The 18169-nt window shown below is 45.9% G+C and overlaps 1 protein-coding gene across 2 annotated transcripts in view; it reads right to left on the minus strand.

The window, feature by feature from the left end:
• spon2b (spondin 2b, extracellular matrix protein) overlaps positions 1-18169 on the minus strand; it is an 86030-nt gene that overhangs the window by 25320 nt on the left and 42541 nt on the right. The window contains exons 1-3 of one of the 2 annotated variants that reach the window (XM_080199399.1): positions 3893-3981; positions 2794-3040; positions 2186-2395 (exon numbers count right to left, since the gene is read on the minus strand). In XM_080199399.1, the coding sequence (XP_080055525.1) occupies positions 2186-2387 (202 nt within the window). In that variant the 5' untranslated portion in view covers positions 2388-2395; positions 2794-3040; positions 3893-3981. Of the gene's footprint in view, positions 1-2185; positions 2396-2793; positions 3041-3892; positions 3982-18169 lie in introns of those variants that run through there. The other variant, XM_080199495.1, reaches the window with a different exon arrangement.

An 18169-nucleotide genomic window follows, 5' to 3' on the forward strand; every position in this document is an offset into this window, starting at 1 on the left:
AATAAATCCTGGGATGCAGGAACTGAGGGTGTGATGGAGTCAATCGGGGCATGCAAAAAGCGGTTGCATCATTATCTGAAAATGATAAAGTGTCAGGGCTACAGATGGAAAAAAGGCAGCAAGGCAGAGGGCACAAGCAGAACTGTTGCTTCGGAGGGGCCAGCACAAATAGGACGGGCCGAATGCTGTAACCGTTCTAGGATTTCAAAGGAACGATTAAAATTACAATGATTTGCAGAGTGACAAGTGCGGCTGCGAATAGAAGGAAACACTTTCCCTGGAAGTATCATCCTTCGGTCGATTAAAGAAAAACTCTTCCGTTCTCAACGTAACAAAGTAACTGAAGCCTCAAAACTGAGAAAAGGAAGCGGTTCCCCATCCAAGCTGGTGTCCGCCAGGAGGCAGTGCGATCACCAAAATCCATTTGAAAAGTGGCACTTACATCAGGGTTTATTGGAGCCAATGAAAATTGAAGGGGATTCTTTATTTTAAAAAGTTAACTTTAAAATTGGTTTTAGACGCAGTGCCGGGGGAGGGGGACAATCCTCATGCGCCTTTGACGGGCTGGGTGAGAAGAATGTAAAGAAATGTAATAAAGCGTGTCAGATTGAGCGGGCAGTATTTGTGGAGCTAACACACACACACAGTTACCCATCAGAGAGGGAGCTAACACACACACCCATCAGAAAGAGAGCTAACGCAAACACACATACTTACCCATCAGAGAGGGAGCTCTCACAAACAGACACACGCACACACACCCCTACCCATCAGAGGGGGAGCTAACACACACAGGCACACACACACACACTTACCCATCAGAAAGAGAGCTCTCACACACAGGCACACACTTACCCATCAGAGAGAGAGCTCTCACACACACAGACACACGCACACACACCTACCCATCAGAGGGGGAGCTAACACACACAGGCACACACACACACACACTTACCCATCAGAGGGAGAGCTCACACACACACACTTACCCATCAGAGGGAGAGCTCACACACACACACTTACCCATCAGAGAGAGAGCTCACACACACACACTTACCCATCAGAGGGAGAGCTCACACACACACACTTACCCATCAGAGAGAGAGCTCACACACACACACTTACCCATCAGAGAGAGAGCTCTCACATACACACTTACCCATCAGAGAGAGAGCTCTTTCACACACACTTACCCATCAGAGAGAGAGCTCTTTCACACACACTTACCCTCAGAGAGAGAGAGCTCACACACACACACTTACCCATCAGAGAGAGAGCTCACACACACACACTTACCCATCAGAGAGAGAGCTCTCACACACACACTTACCCTCAGAGAGAGAGAGCTCACACACACACACTTACCCTCAGAGAGAGAGAGCTCACACACACACTTACCCTCAGAGAGAGAGAGCTCACACACACACACACTTACCCATCAGAGGGAGAGCTCACACACACACACTTACCCATCAGAGAGAGAGCTCTCACACACACACTTACCCATCAGAGAGAGAGCTCTTTCACACACACTTACCCATCAGAGAGAGAGCTCTCACACACACACTTACCCATCAGAGAGAGAGCTCTCACACACACACTTACCCATCAGAGAGAGAGCTCTCACACACACACTTACCCATCAGAGAGAGAGCTCTCACACACACACTTACCCATCAGAGAGAGAGCTCTCACACACACACTTACCCATCAGAGAGAGAGCTCTCACACACACACTTACCCATCAGAGAGAGAGCTCTCACACACACACTTACCCATCAGAGAGAGAGCTCTCACACACACACTTACCCATCAGAGAGAGAGCTCTCACACACACACTTACCCTCAGAGAGAGAGCTCTCACACACACACTTACCCATCAGAGAGAGAGCTCTCACACACACACTTACCCATCAGAGAGAGAGCTCTCACACACACACTTACCCATCAGAGAGAGAGCTCTCACACACACACTTACCCATCAGAGAGAGAGCTCACACACACACACTTACCCATCAGAGAGAGAGCTCTCACACACACACTTACCCTCAGAGAGAGAGAGCTCACACACATACTTACCCATCAGAGGGAGAGCTCACATACACACATTTACCCATCAGAGGGAGAGCTCACACACAAACTCACTCATCAGAGGGGGAGCTAACAGACACACACACGCACTTACCCATCAGAGGCGACCACTGCGCCGGGGGTCGGTAGAGCGGGTACTGTTTGGGGAAGGCGGTGCGGCTCCACTTGCCGGTAAAGATGAGGCTGTACTTGGCTCGTTCCCCGGCCATACAAAGGGCCTCTTCGTCCAGGGGGAGGCACTGCACGCAGCTCAGCACTGTGACCAAGAATGTCCCCAGTACTTTATACATCGCCATAACTGCTTCTGAGGGACATAAAAAACAAACAGGATTAGTGTGTGCACAAGAGTCATTAAAGATACAAATGTAAAATTCCGAGAATGAGAGTTTGCATGTCACAGCAGTCGCTGACTTTTGTACTGCACTGTACGAAATGTTTCAATGTTGCATTGCTGAAGTCTAAATTAACTCGCCCTGCTGAAGAGCAGAGACTGCTGTTAATTTTATTTTAATCAATACGGGAGATTAACACAAGGAGAAGTCAATCCTTGTTTGCAGTAAGTTGTGGAACACTTTCCCCTCAAAAGCGAGCGTAGAGATTAAACAGAGAAAAAAAATCAGCAAGTGAGGGAAATCAGCTGAAAATACAGGCTAACTGGTGTAGCGGTGTCTGTTCTGGTACAGCAGGGCAGTAAATACTCACTGAATGTAGAGCCGTGAGCGGGTTGTCACTGCGGGCAGGTGTTGAGCTGTGTTGGGAGTGGGACCTCTGCGGTGATCCACTCCAACAGACTGGCTATTTATGCTTCGGCGTTAGCCGAACGATTATGGTAACCTTTCGACCTCGCACTGAAGGGTGGGCACGCCATTAGATCCATTTAAAGATGTTTGGATGCATAATATTTCTCCCGCTTTGTGCCTTGTCCAAAACATCCTTGACACTGATAGGTCTAAACAAGAGATTGTAAAAAAAAGACGTAAAATCACCCAACTGCAATAGATCATCACTCGTCCAGAGCAGTTAGTTACCGCCTTAAAACTGCCACATTTCTGATGTGATGCTGTTCTACGAATATAGGGTTACAGAACCGGCTGCAGGAGCTAATGAGTTTCACAGTGAAGCGCTCAGTTGAGCGGAGGAACTACATGTACCTCCTAAAACAAAAGCACAAATCAATTCTGCAAACCGTCAAGTCCAATGTGATATCGGTTCCAGCAGCCTTGGAGAATTCACTCGGCTAACGGGAGCACGCCAATCGATGCTTCTGAAACCCCACTTTCAGCACACGGGGCCGCATGGCCTCCTTCTGTGATTCTGAGTCAGTCTATAACTTAGCAACTTCATTCTCTCAAATCGAGAGTGCAGAGCAGCCAGGCGGGCGCCGAACCAAGTTAAGATGAATTAGCACCTCTCTGTCCCTAAAGAGAAAATGCTGGAAAACCCTTTGTGGAATCTGAAACCAAAACAGAAGGGAACGCTGGAGAATCTCAGCGGGTCTGACAGCATCTGTAAAGGAGCAAAAGAGCTGACGTTTCGCGTCCAGCTGAACCTTTGTCAAAGCCTTGATAAAGATTTGTCAGCTCTTTTTTTCCTTAAGGTGCTGTCAGACCTGCTGAGATTATCCAGCATCCGCAGTAATTTGCTTTTATCTATCTGCTCCTGATCTCAGAGCACCGAGCTGTCAAAACTACACCAGGAAAGGGGACCAAAATGTGATTTCTTGTCAAGATTCATTCAAGTGGCAAATGCAAGGGCCATATCTGACATTGCTCCCCAGCAAATTCCTGATAAACTGGCTCACCCGAGGCCAGCAGTTCACTCGTCTAGGAATTCATCATAAAGGGCACCGCATCTGATTTCATTCCTGAACAAGCTTCACCAGGTGTAGATTTCCCCTGGGAGGGGAGGTGACAATTGATGGCAAGCAGGAGCAGAAATCCTGGCTCCCTCCCTCCCTCCCTCCCACCTCTGCTCCGCGCTCAGATCGAGTTCCCGATACCAATTAAAAGACCTTTACTCCTGTCCCCGACTGAGACCAGTCATCTGTTACAGGAACCAGTGATTAAATCTGGAATCCGACTGATAAGTGGGGAGTTGGAGGGGGGGGGGCGGAATTCATTAACACATCTGGCTATTAACTAGCCAGACTTCCATCGGGTCTTAAATTTATTTTATATCATGTAAAGTTCCACTGAGAGTGTATGACCTTTAGCTCGACCCTAAATTGTCCCTGATTACCGGTTTCCTGAATTACTCCAATATGTTGAATATAAACAAATTAAGAGTTAACACCAAGTCAAAGCGAATCTAAACGCCTAGACATAAGACATAATATGGATAGATGAGAAAGTGTAATTTAATTGTAGATTCAACTGTTCCAGTCTGACTCTCTGCACAAGTCCAAATGTGAATTGAGGTGTAAGTTGAACAAATCAAAATGATTTTCAATCTGTGGAGTTTAAAAAAAACAGGATTCCGTTTTTAATTTATATAAACACAGACGTGTTTTCTTCTTCAATATTAATTTTGAGTTCCCAGGAGACACGCACGTGATGAGGAGCAAATGAGTGTGACATTGCCACTGTAACACTGAGGCTGGTCAAAATGTGTTACATCTATGTGTGCTGTAATCTTAAAACAAATCTGCGGAGTTGGTTTCCACTTTCGGAAAACTAATCTTACGTCCTAGAAGGGAATACGTGAGGCAACGAGAAGCTATTAAAACCCAAGCGGATACCTCTGCTGTTCGTTGTTAACGATGCAGACCCCCGCTTCCCTAAAGCAACCCTACACCGTGTTGTAACTGGCTTCCGCCTTTAACCTGGCCAGTCTCATCCTCTTCCCGTGCTGAGTGACGTTTGTTCAGGTTTAGGATTTCACAGGAAGATGTTAATTCTGTGCACGAAAGATCGATCGCTTTGGGTTTGTTTACCTCTATTATCCTGTGCTTTTTTTGTGTGTGTACCGACCTTTGCTGACACATGACTTCAAACTGTCCCAAAATGCCCAAACCCGGGAAAACGCTTCATATTTGAGCAAAAAAAACTCTGCGAAAATCTGCAATAAAAACATAAAATACTGGACATATCTGTGAAGAGAGAACAAGCATTACGGACTCGGTCAATGACGGCCCATCAGAACTAGAAAAAGTTAAAAGATGTAACAGGGTTTAAGCAACTTAAAATGAAGTTTATTTATTAGTCACAAGTAGGCACAATTATTAGTCACATCAACACTGCAATGAAGTTACTTGAAAATCCCCCAGTCGCCACACTCCGGCTCCTGTTCGGGCACACCGAGGAAGAATTTAGCATGGCCAAGCACCTAGCCAGCCCACTGTAGGAGGAAACCGGAGCACCCAAAGGAACCCCACACAGACACAGGGAGAAAGTGCAGACTCCACACAGACAGTGACCCAACCCGGGTCCCTGGCGCTGTGAGGCAGCAGTGCTAACCTCTGTGCCACTGTGCCTCTGACAGAAAAGACCTGTAGAATGAAAAAGACAAACGTGGGACGGTGATATGAAAAGTAAATAAACAAAAATAAGTGTGAAAGGCAAGAACAGAACCATTAACATCAGTTATCTGAATAAATACAAGCAGTGTTCATGATTTGATATTTTTGAATTCAGTTTTGGGTTGAAAAAGCTGTAAAGTGTCTAACTGAATGCTGAGATTCTGTTACTTAAGCTTATAGGAGGCTGGGCAGGGGAGAGGGGATACGGTCAGGATTGGAGTAAGGTGAAGAATTACAGTGACAGGAAACCAGAAACTCATTCACAGGATATGGGCATTTATTGCCCATCCCTAGTTGCCCTTGACAAGGTGGGGGTGAACTGCCTTCTTGAACTGCTGCGATCCCCAAGATGTAGGTACACCAACAGTGCTGTGAGGGATGGAATTCCACTGATACATTTCCAAGTCAGGGTGGTCAGAGGGGAACTTGCAGGTGGTGATGTTGTCCTTCTAGATAGGAGCAGGGGTTTGAAAGGCCCTGCTAAAGGAGCCTTGGTAAATTCCTTCAGGACATCTTGTGGAAAGTGCAAAGATGTTCGGCAGAACAGTTACCCAATCTGTGAGTGCAGAGCAGACTGCATTGTGAACGTCAAACACAAAATCAAAAGAAATATAAGTGCATCACTATTTGACCTGGAAAGAGTGTCTAGGGCAACCAAGGCAGAAAATGCTGGAAACACTCAGCAGGTCAGACAGCATCTGTGGGGAGGGAATAGAGCCAATGTTTCAAGTCTAGGTGACCTTTTGTCAGAGCTGACGAAGGATCATCTAAACGTCGGCTTTATTCTCTCCCAGCAGATGCTGTCAGGCCGGCTGAGATTTTCTAGCATTTTCTGTTTTAGTTGCAGATTTCAGCATCTGCCATATTTTGCTTTTATAGGGCACTGGGAAGGAAGCATTTGTTGCTGTTGCACAGGATGGTGATATGGTAAAGAGAGCCCTGACCTGCCCACCTAATTCCATTTGCCAGCACTTGACCTTGAATGTTATGACATGGCAAGTACTCATCCAGGTACTTTTTAAAGGATGTAAGGCACCCTGCCTCCACCACACACCCCACTCCCCCTCCCCAGACAGTGCATTCCAGACTGTCACCCCCTCTGGATAAAAATGTTTTTCTTCAAATCCCCCCTAAATCTCCCACCCCTCACTTTTAACTTCTGTCCCCTCACAATTGACTGTTCAACTAAGGGGGATGGCTGCTTCCAGTTCTCTCTGTCCATGCCCCTCATAATCTTAAACACCTCAATCAGGTCTTCTCTGCTCCAGAGAAAACAACCCATTCCTAATTGCCCTTGAGAAGGTGGTGATAAACTGCTGTTCAAATTATTGCAGTCTGTGTGGACAAAGGTACTCTCACTGTGCTGTAAAGTAGAGGAGAGCATGATTCTCACCCAGCAATGATGAAGGAACAGTGATATATGTCAGGATGGTATGTGACGAAGACTTAACGGTGATGGTTTTCTACAAGCAGAAGGGAGAAAGGGAGGAAATTCGAAATTGGTGACCCATTTCACTATTGAACGTGGATTATAAAATTCTGGCCAAAATCATCGCCAACCGGGTCCAGTCTGCTCTGGGGTCAGTGATCCACCCTGATCAAACCTGTGCTGTACCCGGCAGGAAGATCTCTGACAGCCTCGCGCTACTCAGGGATACGATCGCCTACATGCAGGACAGGCAGGTGGATACGTGCCTCATCAGCCTAGCCCAGGAGAAAGCGTTTGACAGAATATCGCACAGCTACATGATGGATGTGCTCTCCAAAATGGGCTTTGGGGAGGGAGTCCACAATTGGATCCGGCTGCTCTACACAGACATCAGTAGCGCAGTTTCAGTCAATGGGTGGGAAACAGATAGCTTCCAAATCAGGTCTGGAGTCAGACAGGGCTGCCCTCTCTCCTCCGTCCTTTTTGTGTGTTGCATTGAACCCTTTGCCGAGGCCCTCAGAAGCGACCCAGGCATCAAAGAGGTGACAATCCCAGGCAGCGGAGGCACGCAGGTCAAAGCTTCCCTGTACATGGATGACGTGGCTGTCTTCTGCTCGGACCCCTCGTCTGTTCGCAGGCTCCTCCATGTCTGCAAGCAGTTCGAGCTGGCCTCGGGAGCCAAAGTCAACCAGGGTAAGAGCGAGACCATGTTCTTTGGGAACTGGGCCGACGAATCCTTTGTTCCCTTCACTGTCAGGGCAGATTACCTGAAGGTGCTGGGGATGTGGTTTGGAGCAGCAGGGGCATGTGCCAAAAACTGGGACGAGCGCATCGCAAAAGCCAGGCAGAAACTGGGCTGGTGGGAGCAACGCTCCCTCTCCATGACAGGAAAGAACCTGGTGATCCGGTGCGAGGTGCTGTCCGTGTTGTTGTACGTGGCGCAGGTGTGGCCTATCCCCAAATCCTGCGCTGCAGCAGTGACCCAGGTCACCTTCAAGTTTATCTGGAGATCAAAGATGGATCGTGTCCAAAGGGAAGCAATGCACAAATCTCCAGAGAACGGAGGGAAAAACGTTCCCAATGCCGCCCTCATCCTGATGGCCACCTTTGTGTGCGGCTGCATCAAGCTGTGTGTAGATCCTTGGTACACTAACAACATGTGCCACTACTTTTTGAGGTTCTACCTGTCCCGAGTGTTGTGGAGGATGGGTCTGGCCACACTGCCGCGGAACGCTCCGAGTAGTTGGACTGTACCGCAGCACCTGTCCTTCGTGGAGAAATTCTTCCGCAAACACACAATTGACCACATAGCGATTAAGCAGTGGTCAGCACGTAATGTCCTTGGGGCCCTGAGAGAAAAGGAGATGGCAGATCCTGTTGGATGGTTCCCTGAGCAGACTGTCAGTGTCATCTGGCAGAATGCCTCATCACCAGAACTGACAAACAAGCACCAAGATCTGGCTTGGCTGGTGGTGAGAAGGGCACTCCCTGTCAGATCCTTTATGCACGCTCGAGGTCTCAACATCACCGTATGCTGTCCTCGAAGCAGCTGCGGGGCTGATGAGACAGTCGCACACCTCCTTGTGGAATGTGCCTTTGCAAAGAAGGTCTGGAGTGAGATGCAGTGGTACTTGTCAAGATTCATCCCGAGCAGCTCAGTGATGCGGGACTCTGTGCTCTACGGGCTGTTTCCGGGGCCGCACACCGAGACAAATATCAACTGCTGCTGGAAGGCCATTAACTCGGTGAAGGACACACTTTGGTCTGCCCGAAACTTGCTGATCTTCCAGCTGAAAGGACTGCCCTCGACCGAGTGTTGCAGACTGGCACATTCCAAGGTCCAGGACTATGTGCTGAGGGACACGCTGAAGCTTGGGGCAGCCACCGCAAAGGCACAATGGGGAAAGGCCACACTATAAGGCCTTTTAATGGAGGCAGACCAAGAGCCTGGGAACTGCAGAATACCCTCGACCTGCATAACTGTGTGCCAATCTGAGCAATAACGGCACACAGTAATTTAATGAGGCATGTATATAGCTTTAAGTATTGAAATGTATTGACTGTAATTTGTATAAAATGTAAAAATGTTTTGATTCTGCACTGTTCGCAATTCAAAGCCATGTATATTTGCAACAGTTTATTTGAAATTTTTTATGAATAAAGTATATTTTTGAAAAAAAAACGGTGATGGTTTTCCATGTTCCAATTTATTTTTGGAAAAAAGCACCCAGCCCAAATCCAGCCGCATCAAAATGTTTGTTTTTGCAGAATACTGTAAATCTTAGCAACCATACATAAACATATTGGTTGCTTCAAATTAGAAAAATATGTAGCGATCAGATGCCACCATTGCATATCTAATAATTTATATGACAACTAGAACACCAACTAACATAGCAACCAGCAGTAACAAATAACAATCTAAATGTTGGAACTTCCATATCAGTAGTTAAATAAATACATTTCTTTGTAAGCAAGTTATGCTGCATCAGTTTTTGGGAGAGCGTTTAGCTTTCTCTGACTAACTGTAGCAATGATATACGATAATGGGCAAGAAAGAAGGAAACAATGACTCACAATTACAGAATGACAAAATCGTACAGTGCAAAAGAGGCCATTTGGTCTATCAAGTCTGAACCAACACATGAAAGGGTCTGACCTGTCCACCTAATCATATTTGCCGGCACTTGGCTCATAACCTTGAATGTTACGCCATTCCAAGTACTCGTCCAGTTATTTTTTAAGGGATGTGAATGAATTACATAGTGCCATTCACAACCACCAGACATCTCAGAATGCTTTGCAGCCAGTGGAGGACTTTAGGAGCTATTTTGCACCCACATACGTTATGGCACACGGTGACGTAAGAGCAAAATCCCACGCTACTCGGAAAAGAAGAATCTGGCCAACAAGATCTGGTGTTCTGATTTTCCTCACTCCATGCCGGTGACATAAACCAGAAAGGATAATCATTTGCATGTGTTATAATATAATTAAAGAGCTTTCCCATCATATGTTCCTCCCACAACAGAAATTCTTCTTCATTGGTGGTCACATCACCGAGGGCACTAATTCTTTTATGGGATGTGGATGTCATCAGCCATTCCTAATTATAGATGCTTTTTTAGAGAGGCGGCGGGGGGGGGGGGGTGTTTCCAGGATTTTGACCCAGCAACAAAGAAGAATCGGTAATGTATTTCCAAGACAGGGTAGTGTAATGTCTTCAAAAAGAAGAGGCCTTTGAGGTTGGCCTCTTGTAAAATGAACACCCTGACTGAGCTCTTTGTAAATTGAGATGTATTTAGAGGGCAATGCCCTGGAAAACGACAAGTGACAATGAACCCTTTCTAAACAGAAGATAGTAATTGTAGGTTATGATAGGTTATGACACGAAGATGAGCGGAAAAGCAAATTGCATGGAGGGTGTGGAAAGTCTGCAGGGAGATCTGGATAGGCTGAGCGAGCGGGCAAGGACCTGGCAGATGGAGTATAATGTTAGCAAAGTGTGAGGTTATCCACTTTGGCAGAAATAATAGTAGGAGGGATTATTATTTAAAAGGCAAAAAGCTGCAGCATGCTACAGTGCAGAAGGACCTGGGGGTCCTTGTGCACAAGTCGCAAAAACCCAGTCTGCAGGTGCAGCAGGTGATCAAGAAGGCGAATGGAATGCTGGCCTTTATAGCGAGGGGGATAGAATATAAAAGCAGGGAGGTCTTGCTGCAACTGTACAGGGCACTGGTGAGGCCGCAGCTGGAGTACTGTGTGCAGTTTTGGTCGCCACACTTGCGGAAGGATATATTGGCCTTGGAGGGAGTGCAGAGGAGGTTCATTAGGCTGATACTGGAGATGAGGGGGTTGGACTATGAAAAGAGACTAAATAGACTGGGTCTGTACTTGTTGGAGTTTCAAAGGATGAGGGGGGATCTTATAGAGATGTATAAGATAATGAAGGGGATGGATAGGGTAGAGGTAGAGAGATTCTTCCCGCTTAGAAAGGATAGCAGGACTAGAGGACACAGCCTCAAGATAAGGGGGGGGGGGGGGGGGCTGCAGTTTAGATCAGAGTTGAGGAGGAACTTCTTCACTCAAAGGGTGGTGAATCTCTGGAATTCTCTGCCCGTTGAAGTGGTGGAGGCTACCTCGCTGAATATATTTAAGTCACGGGTAGATAGGTTTTTGATAGACATGGGAATTAAGTGTTATGGGGAGAAAATGGGAAAGTGGAACTGATCCACTTCAGATTAGCCATGATCTTATTGAATGGTGGGGCGGCTTGAAGGGCTAGATGGCCTACTCCTGCTCCTATTTCTTATGTTCTTATGTTATTGATAAATGAATAGTGTTAGCCATTGGTAATGTATCTTTCATTTTTGTATTTTGAATATTTGTAACTGTTTTTGTAATAACATATTTGTAATAAGCAAAATAAACCCCTGATTGAGCTCTTTATTGCTTTCCCAATCAGGGAACCTTTGTTTATGTGTAACTGGGAGTGTCAGGTCTCTGGCATTCTGGATGCTGACTCAGAACTTGTAACACTCAATGAAGAGCTTGTAAATAAAAGGGAATCTAGTGAAGGGACACGAGCCTCCACTGACGTATTTCAGATGGTGAGTGACTTGGAGGGGAACCACCAAGTGGTGGTGTTCCCAAGTATCTGCTGATCTTGTCCTTATAGATGGGAATGTGGGTTTGGAAGGTACGGTCTAAGGAGACTTGGTGAGTTCTTGCAGTGAATCTTGTAGACAGTACACATGGCTGTCACTGTTTGTTAGTGGGCAAAAAATTAAATCTTTGTGGAATGGGTAGCAATCAAGTAGGCGGCTTTGTCCTGGATGGTGTTGAGCTTCTTCAGTATCATTGGAGCTGCATTGATCCAGGCAGGTGGAGAATAATGCATTACCCCCCTGACATGTATCTTGTAGCTGGTGGACAGGCTTCAGGGAGCCAGGAGGTGAGTTACTCACCACAGGATTACTAGCCTGTGAGCTGCCATAGTCTCTAAATGGCTGTTCAGTTTCTGGTCAATGGTAACCCACAAGATATTGATAGTAGGGCTTTGTGATGGTATACCATTGAATGTCAAAGGGTGATGATTAGACCTTCACTTGTTGGAGATGGTCATTGCCTGGCAATTGTGCAAGTGTTACTTGCCACTTGTCAGCCCAAGCCTAATATTGTCCAGACCTTATTGCATTTGGATATGGACTGCTTCAGTGACTAAGGAGTCACAGATGATGCTGAACACTGTGCAGTGATCTGAAAACACTTTTGATCTTATAATGGAAGAAAGTTCATTGATGGAGCAGCTGAAGATTGTTGGACTTAGGATATCACCTTGAGGAACTCTGGCAGTGATGTCCTGGGGATGAGATGATTGACCTCCAACCATCACAACCATAATCCTTTGAACTACGAATGACTCCAACTAATGGAGGGATTCCCCCCAGATTCACATCGATTCCAGTCTTGCTCAATGTTTACAACAGCTTTTGAAAAATGTGAAGCAGGCAAAGGAACCTGCCAGGGACGCAAAGGTAAGTATATCTCCAGGAAGGAGAGGGACATACTTGGGCAATAGTCTGTCACTTACCTGGTACTGACCCTTGGCAGTGCCAAAGGGCATTGCCAGGAGGCAATGCAAAAGGAGCTTCCCTGGGGAGCTCCATTGGAAGGGTGTTCCCCTTATGTGTGTTGAGATGTGCCTTAGTGCTTGTTTGAGGTGGATTGCCCCCATCCCATGCGTGGAGTGTTCTCATGGTGGGGGTGAGGGTTGTATTTTTTTTAAGCACAGATCAGGTATCCCAATATCTATGGAGCTAGCTTAGTCAGTTTTATCATTTCCGCCCAACCATCATGACAGCGTGGACCATGCCTTTTGACATTGTCTGCACAATGTGCCAGATTATTTGCAGGGAAAACTCAGCTGTGTTGCTGGAAAGCTGCACTCTGGCTTTCCTGCTGTGCGCCGAGTGAAGAATTCGTTCCTTTACTTTTGAAGAACTGTCACTGTTGTAATGCATATTCACTCTACTTTGTTAGAGTGTGAGCCTGGCTCCATTGATACTGCCCTTGGTTCGGGGTCACTAGGTTCAGGATCCACTCCAACAGCTGAGGATGAAAATCAATACCGTCGCTTGAGTGCAGTACTGAGGGAGCACTGCCTTGTCTGAGGTGCCATCTTTTCAGGTGAGATGTTAAACCGAGGCCCTGCTCAGGTGGATTTCCAGTGCCATGGAATCTACAAAGATTCTATGGCACTATTTTGAAGAAGAGCAAGGGAACTGTCCCTGGATTTCCAGGTCAATATTTATCCTTCAATCACATCACAGATTATCTGTCATTACCACATTGTTTGTGGGAGCTTGCTGTGCACATATTGGTTGCCATGAGTCTTGCATTGCAACAGTGGCCACACTTTAAAGAACATGGGGGCAGCACGGTAGCACAGTGGTTAGCACTGCTGCCTCACAGCGCCAGGGACCCAGCTTCAATTCCCAGCTTGTGCCACTGTCTGCGTGGAGTCTGCACATTCTCCCCATGTCTGCGTGGGTTTCCTCCAGTTAAAAACAGCCTGAAAGACATGCTGGTTAGGTGCATTGACCACGCTAAATTCTCCCTCAGTGTACCCGAACAGGTACCAGATTGTGGCAACTTGGGGATTTTCACAGTAACTTCACTGCAGTGTTAATGTACGTGTGACACTAATAAATAAGCTTTAACATTGGTTACAAAGCACCTTGAGACATCTGGTGGTTATGAAAAGCACAATATAATTAGAGGTCTTTTTCTTCATCTTAAAAAAAATGCAGCAACTAATTAGGCTGCAGCAAATTGCCAGAAACAGCAATGTAATAATGAGCAGATAATCTGCTTCTTGTGATACTGATTGAGGGATAAATATTGTTTAACATGGTCAGGTGAAATTGTTTCTCAACGTGAACCTTTGCATATCAATCTCCATTGGCAGAGACACTTATTGCGGCAGTCAGCTCTCCAGTTGTGCCAGGAACCATTTGGGGAGATGTTTATTTAATCTGGAAACTTGTATTTACTTGCCCTAGCCAGAATGTGTCATCAAAAGTCTGAATGGCAATGAAATGGGAGGATTTTGGAACCTCCAAAGGAATCCAATTAATCTAAATTGAGGCCAGTTCTATTTTATACAAAATCTCAAGCCCAACTGTATCTGAGTCATATCGTTTTTTTTTGTCTGTATTTCCCTAGAATAAATCCATCAAATTTAATTTTAATGTGTTTTTAAGTTAAAGCGTGCTTTACTGTGTTAGATCCACAAGTTTATGCATAGGTTTATATTTAGATTTGAGTCCAAGTTCCTAAAATTAGTATCATGAAGAAATAACACACAATTCAATATTCCAGTGACAATGTCTGTTCCAACAATGTTGTTAGTTTGAATTTGTTATTGATTTGGGCTATTTGCTAAGTTAGACTGGTGATTCTGCTCATGCAAGGGTGGTCAGTTTTGAATAAAACACCATACTAAAGAGAAACAGCATTAAAAAGTTAACCCGGCAGACAAGTGCTGATAGAACATTAAAAATTAACACAGTTGTCTGCAGAGAATTCTGCCCTCATCTATGGAGTAGAATCCAGTGGATTTGCTCTTTCTCTGTCAATACTGGATCCAGCGCTCGATGCTGCCTTCTTGATGGCCATGTCACAATTGAGGAGAAGAAGGGCCCAGTGCCACCCAGCCCAGCTTCAAGACCTGAGGGCTGTGGCCCAACGAAACTCCAGCAGCATCCAGAGGTTAATGGAATCATAGAATCTACAGTGCAGAAGGAGGCCATTTGGCCCATCGAGACTGCACAGTCAACAATCCCACCCAGGTCCCATCCCTGTAACCCCACATATTTACCCTCCTAATCCTCCTGACATCAAGGGGCAATTTATCGTGGCCAATCAATCTAACTCGTACATCTGTGGACTGTGGGAGGAAACCACAGTACCTGAAGGAAACCAATCAGACACGGGGAGAATGTGCGAACTCCACCCAGACAGAGGCTGGAAATTGAATCCGAGTCCCTGGCGCTGTGAGACAGCAGTGCTATCCACTGTGCCGCATGTAGCCCATTGGGGAGGTCAGACCCATCATATGGAGGCAATTCTATCTTGTCTATCTGGAGATGAGCCAGAGACAAGGCTGGTTAAGAGGTGTGGTAGCTTGTATCATAGAAACATAGAATGTTTACAGTGCAGAAAGGGGCCATTCAGTCCATCGGGTCTGAACTGTCAACAATCCCACCCCAGGCCCTAGCCTCACAGCCCCTTTATTTATCCCTCTGACCTACACATCATTTGGATCTGTCAGGTTCTGCAGGAGGAGCTAATGCCACATAGACGAGGGGGACATACTCTGCCAGTGTCCCCAAATATCAATTTCTGTCCCGGTGGATTTGTCCAGGGATCCACAGGGGATTTATGTGGCATTTCTCAGTTCTCAACACATAAATGTGAAAGCAATTGATGGCTTGGGTACACCATTAGCAGGACTGGAAAATCCTGCTGGCGTGAAAGTCCAGAAAATTCTAGCCTTAAAACCTTTGGCGAAAAAATATATTTTTTCCCCTCCTTGACATTAACTCTCTCTTTAATTGATGAAGGTTTTAATTTATACACATTTGGCCAAATTCCAAAGAAGCAAATCCAATCAAGAGAATTTATATCTGCTGGGCTGCTTTCCATTCGATTATAACCTTAAGAAAAACACTCTATGAATTTAAAGCTGTCTAACTGTGACATTTTCCATTGCTAACATTTAGTTCAAAACATACAATTTTGCCAAAACTATTTGAGTACTGTCAAAACACCATCTGTCCCAGGGTTTCCCGTCCACAATCCAAAAAATAAGAAATCTCACAATACCAGGTTATAAAGTCCAACAGGTTTTTCTGGAATCATGAACTTTAGGACCACTGCTCCTTCATCAGGTGAGGACCAGTCACAATGGACATCTCGGCACTCTACACCAGCATCCCACATGACAGCAGCATTGCTGCAACAGCCTCAATACTTAACAGTGACAACTGCTAATCTCCAAACACAATTCGACAACTCATCCGCTTCATCGTGGATCACAACGTCTTCACTTTCAACAACCAGTTCTTCATCCAGGCCCATGGAACAGCCATGGGGACAAATTTTGCATCTCTATGTGCCAACATCTTTATGCACAAGTTCAAATCAGACCTCATCACTGCACAGGACCTTCCTATATATCAGATACATTGATGACATTTTCTTTCTTTTATTTACGGCGAAGAATCGCTGAAACGATGCCACAACCCAGAAACCAAGATAGAGTCCATATTCTCAACTTGCGCTCAGGATGTAGTAGACCAGCTGCGGGACAGTGCCAAGTAAATGAGGCAACAATATTACTTGCACACCTAGAACATGAAACTTGAGAAACTTGGTATCACTGCCAGCAGCAACCAAGCCTCCCGGTGTACCACAGTCGAAAACCGTGCCACTGCAGGGAAGTCTACTGTCAACTTGGTCGGACTACACCCTTCAACCAGATGAAATCGATATTTTCAGCACCTGATGAAGAAGTAGTGCTCCAAAAGTTCGTGATTCCAAATAATCCTGTTGGACTTTAACTTGGTGTTGTGAGACTTCATACTGTGCCCACCCCAGTCCAACGCTGGCATTGGCAACCCAAAGAGTCAAAGGAGAAGAAAGACATCCATGTCCATACCAGCTGCTCTGCAGCTATTTAACATTTGAATATTAGTTGTCTAAGGACAAGACTTCCACCCCCATCTGGGGAGCAAGTCCCGCCTCAGAGAGCTGCTGGCCAATCGGGCGGCCAGCAGCCCTGTAGACCCCGCAGCGCCAGATATGAGCAGTGGCCACTGCTGGTACTACAGGCACTCCACAAAGAACATAAGAACATAAGAACATAAGAAATAGGAGCAGGAGTAGGCCATCTAGCCCTTCGAGCCTGCCCCGCCATTCAATAAGATCATGGCTGATCTGTCGTGGCTCAGTTCCACTTTCCCGCCCTCTCCCCATAACCCTTAATCCCTTCTCTTATCAAAAACCCATCAACCCGCTTCTTAAAAATATTTAGCGAGGCAGCCTCCACCACTTCAACGGGCAGAGAATTCCAGAGATTCACCACCCTTTGAGTGAAGAAGTTCCTCCTCAACTCCGTTCTAAACCACCTCCCCTTTATCTTGAGGCTGTGCCCCCTAGTCCTACTGTCTTTTTTGAGCGGGAAGAGTCTCTCCACCTCTATCCTATCCATCCCATTCATCATCTTATACGTCTCAATGAGATCTCCCCTCATTCTTCTAAACTCTAACGAGTACAAGCCTAGTTTATTCAGCCTCTCCTCATAGCTCAATCCCCTCAACTCCGGTATCAGCCTAGTAAACCTCCTCTGCACTCCCTCCAGGGCCAAAATATCCTTGCGCAGGTGCGGCGCCCAAAACTGCACACAGTACTCCAGCTGCGGCCTCACCAATGCCCTATACAGCTGCAGCAAGACCTCCCTACTTTTATATTCAATCCCCCTCGCTATGAAGGCCAGCATCCCATTCGCCTTCCTGACCACCTGCTGCACCTGCAAGCTGGGTTGCTGCAAAATCTCATTAGGTCTGACAGCATCTGTGGAGAGAGAACAGAACCAACATTTTGAGTCAGGATGACCCTTCATCAGAGCAGAAGAAGACAAGGAAAATTGGACAAATTTATACTATGAAGATGTGGGAATATAATTAATAGGACTGACATCGACAAAAAGATAAAGGGAGTGTTAATGCTGATGATAAAGGCTGAGAATGGTGTCTATTAAGAGATTGGAATGCGCAAGTCGCAGAACAAAGGTGTAAAGTGTCAGAGGACAACCTGAGGAATGTGGCATTTGGCCCTAGTGGGATGAGACAGGGGGCTTGGAAAACAAGATGGAAAGCGAGATTTTAAAAATGGAAAAATAAAAATAAGAATAGAAAGTAATAAAAATGGATGAATAAGATGAAAATAAGGAATGAAATAACATAAATGGAAATGGGGCGAAGGTGAAGGGGAGATTTCATGCTCTAAAGTTGTTGAATGCAATGTTAATTCTGGGAGGCTGTAAAGTGATCAGTCTGAAGATGAGG

The sequence above is a fragment of the Carcharhinus amblyrhynchos genome, chromosome 1 (assembly GCF_965287045.1).
Source record: "Carcharhinus amblyrhynchos chromosome 1, sCarAmb.v2.hapA, whole genome shotgun sequence".
Taxonomy (NCBI): domain Eukaryota; kingdom Metazoa; phylum Chordata; class Chondrichthyes; order Carcharhiniformes; family Carcharhinidae; genus Carcharhinus; species Carcharhinus amblyrhynchos.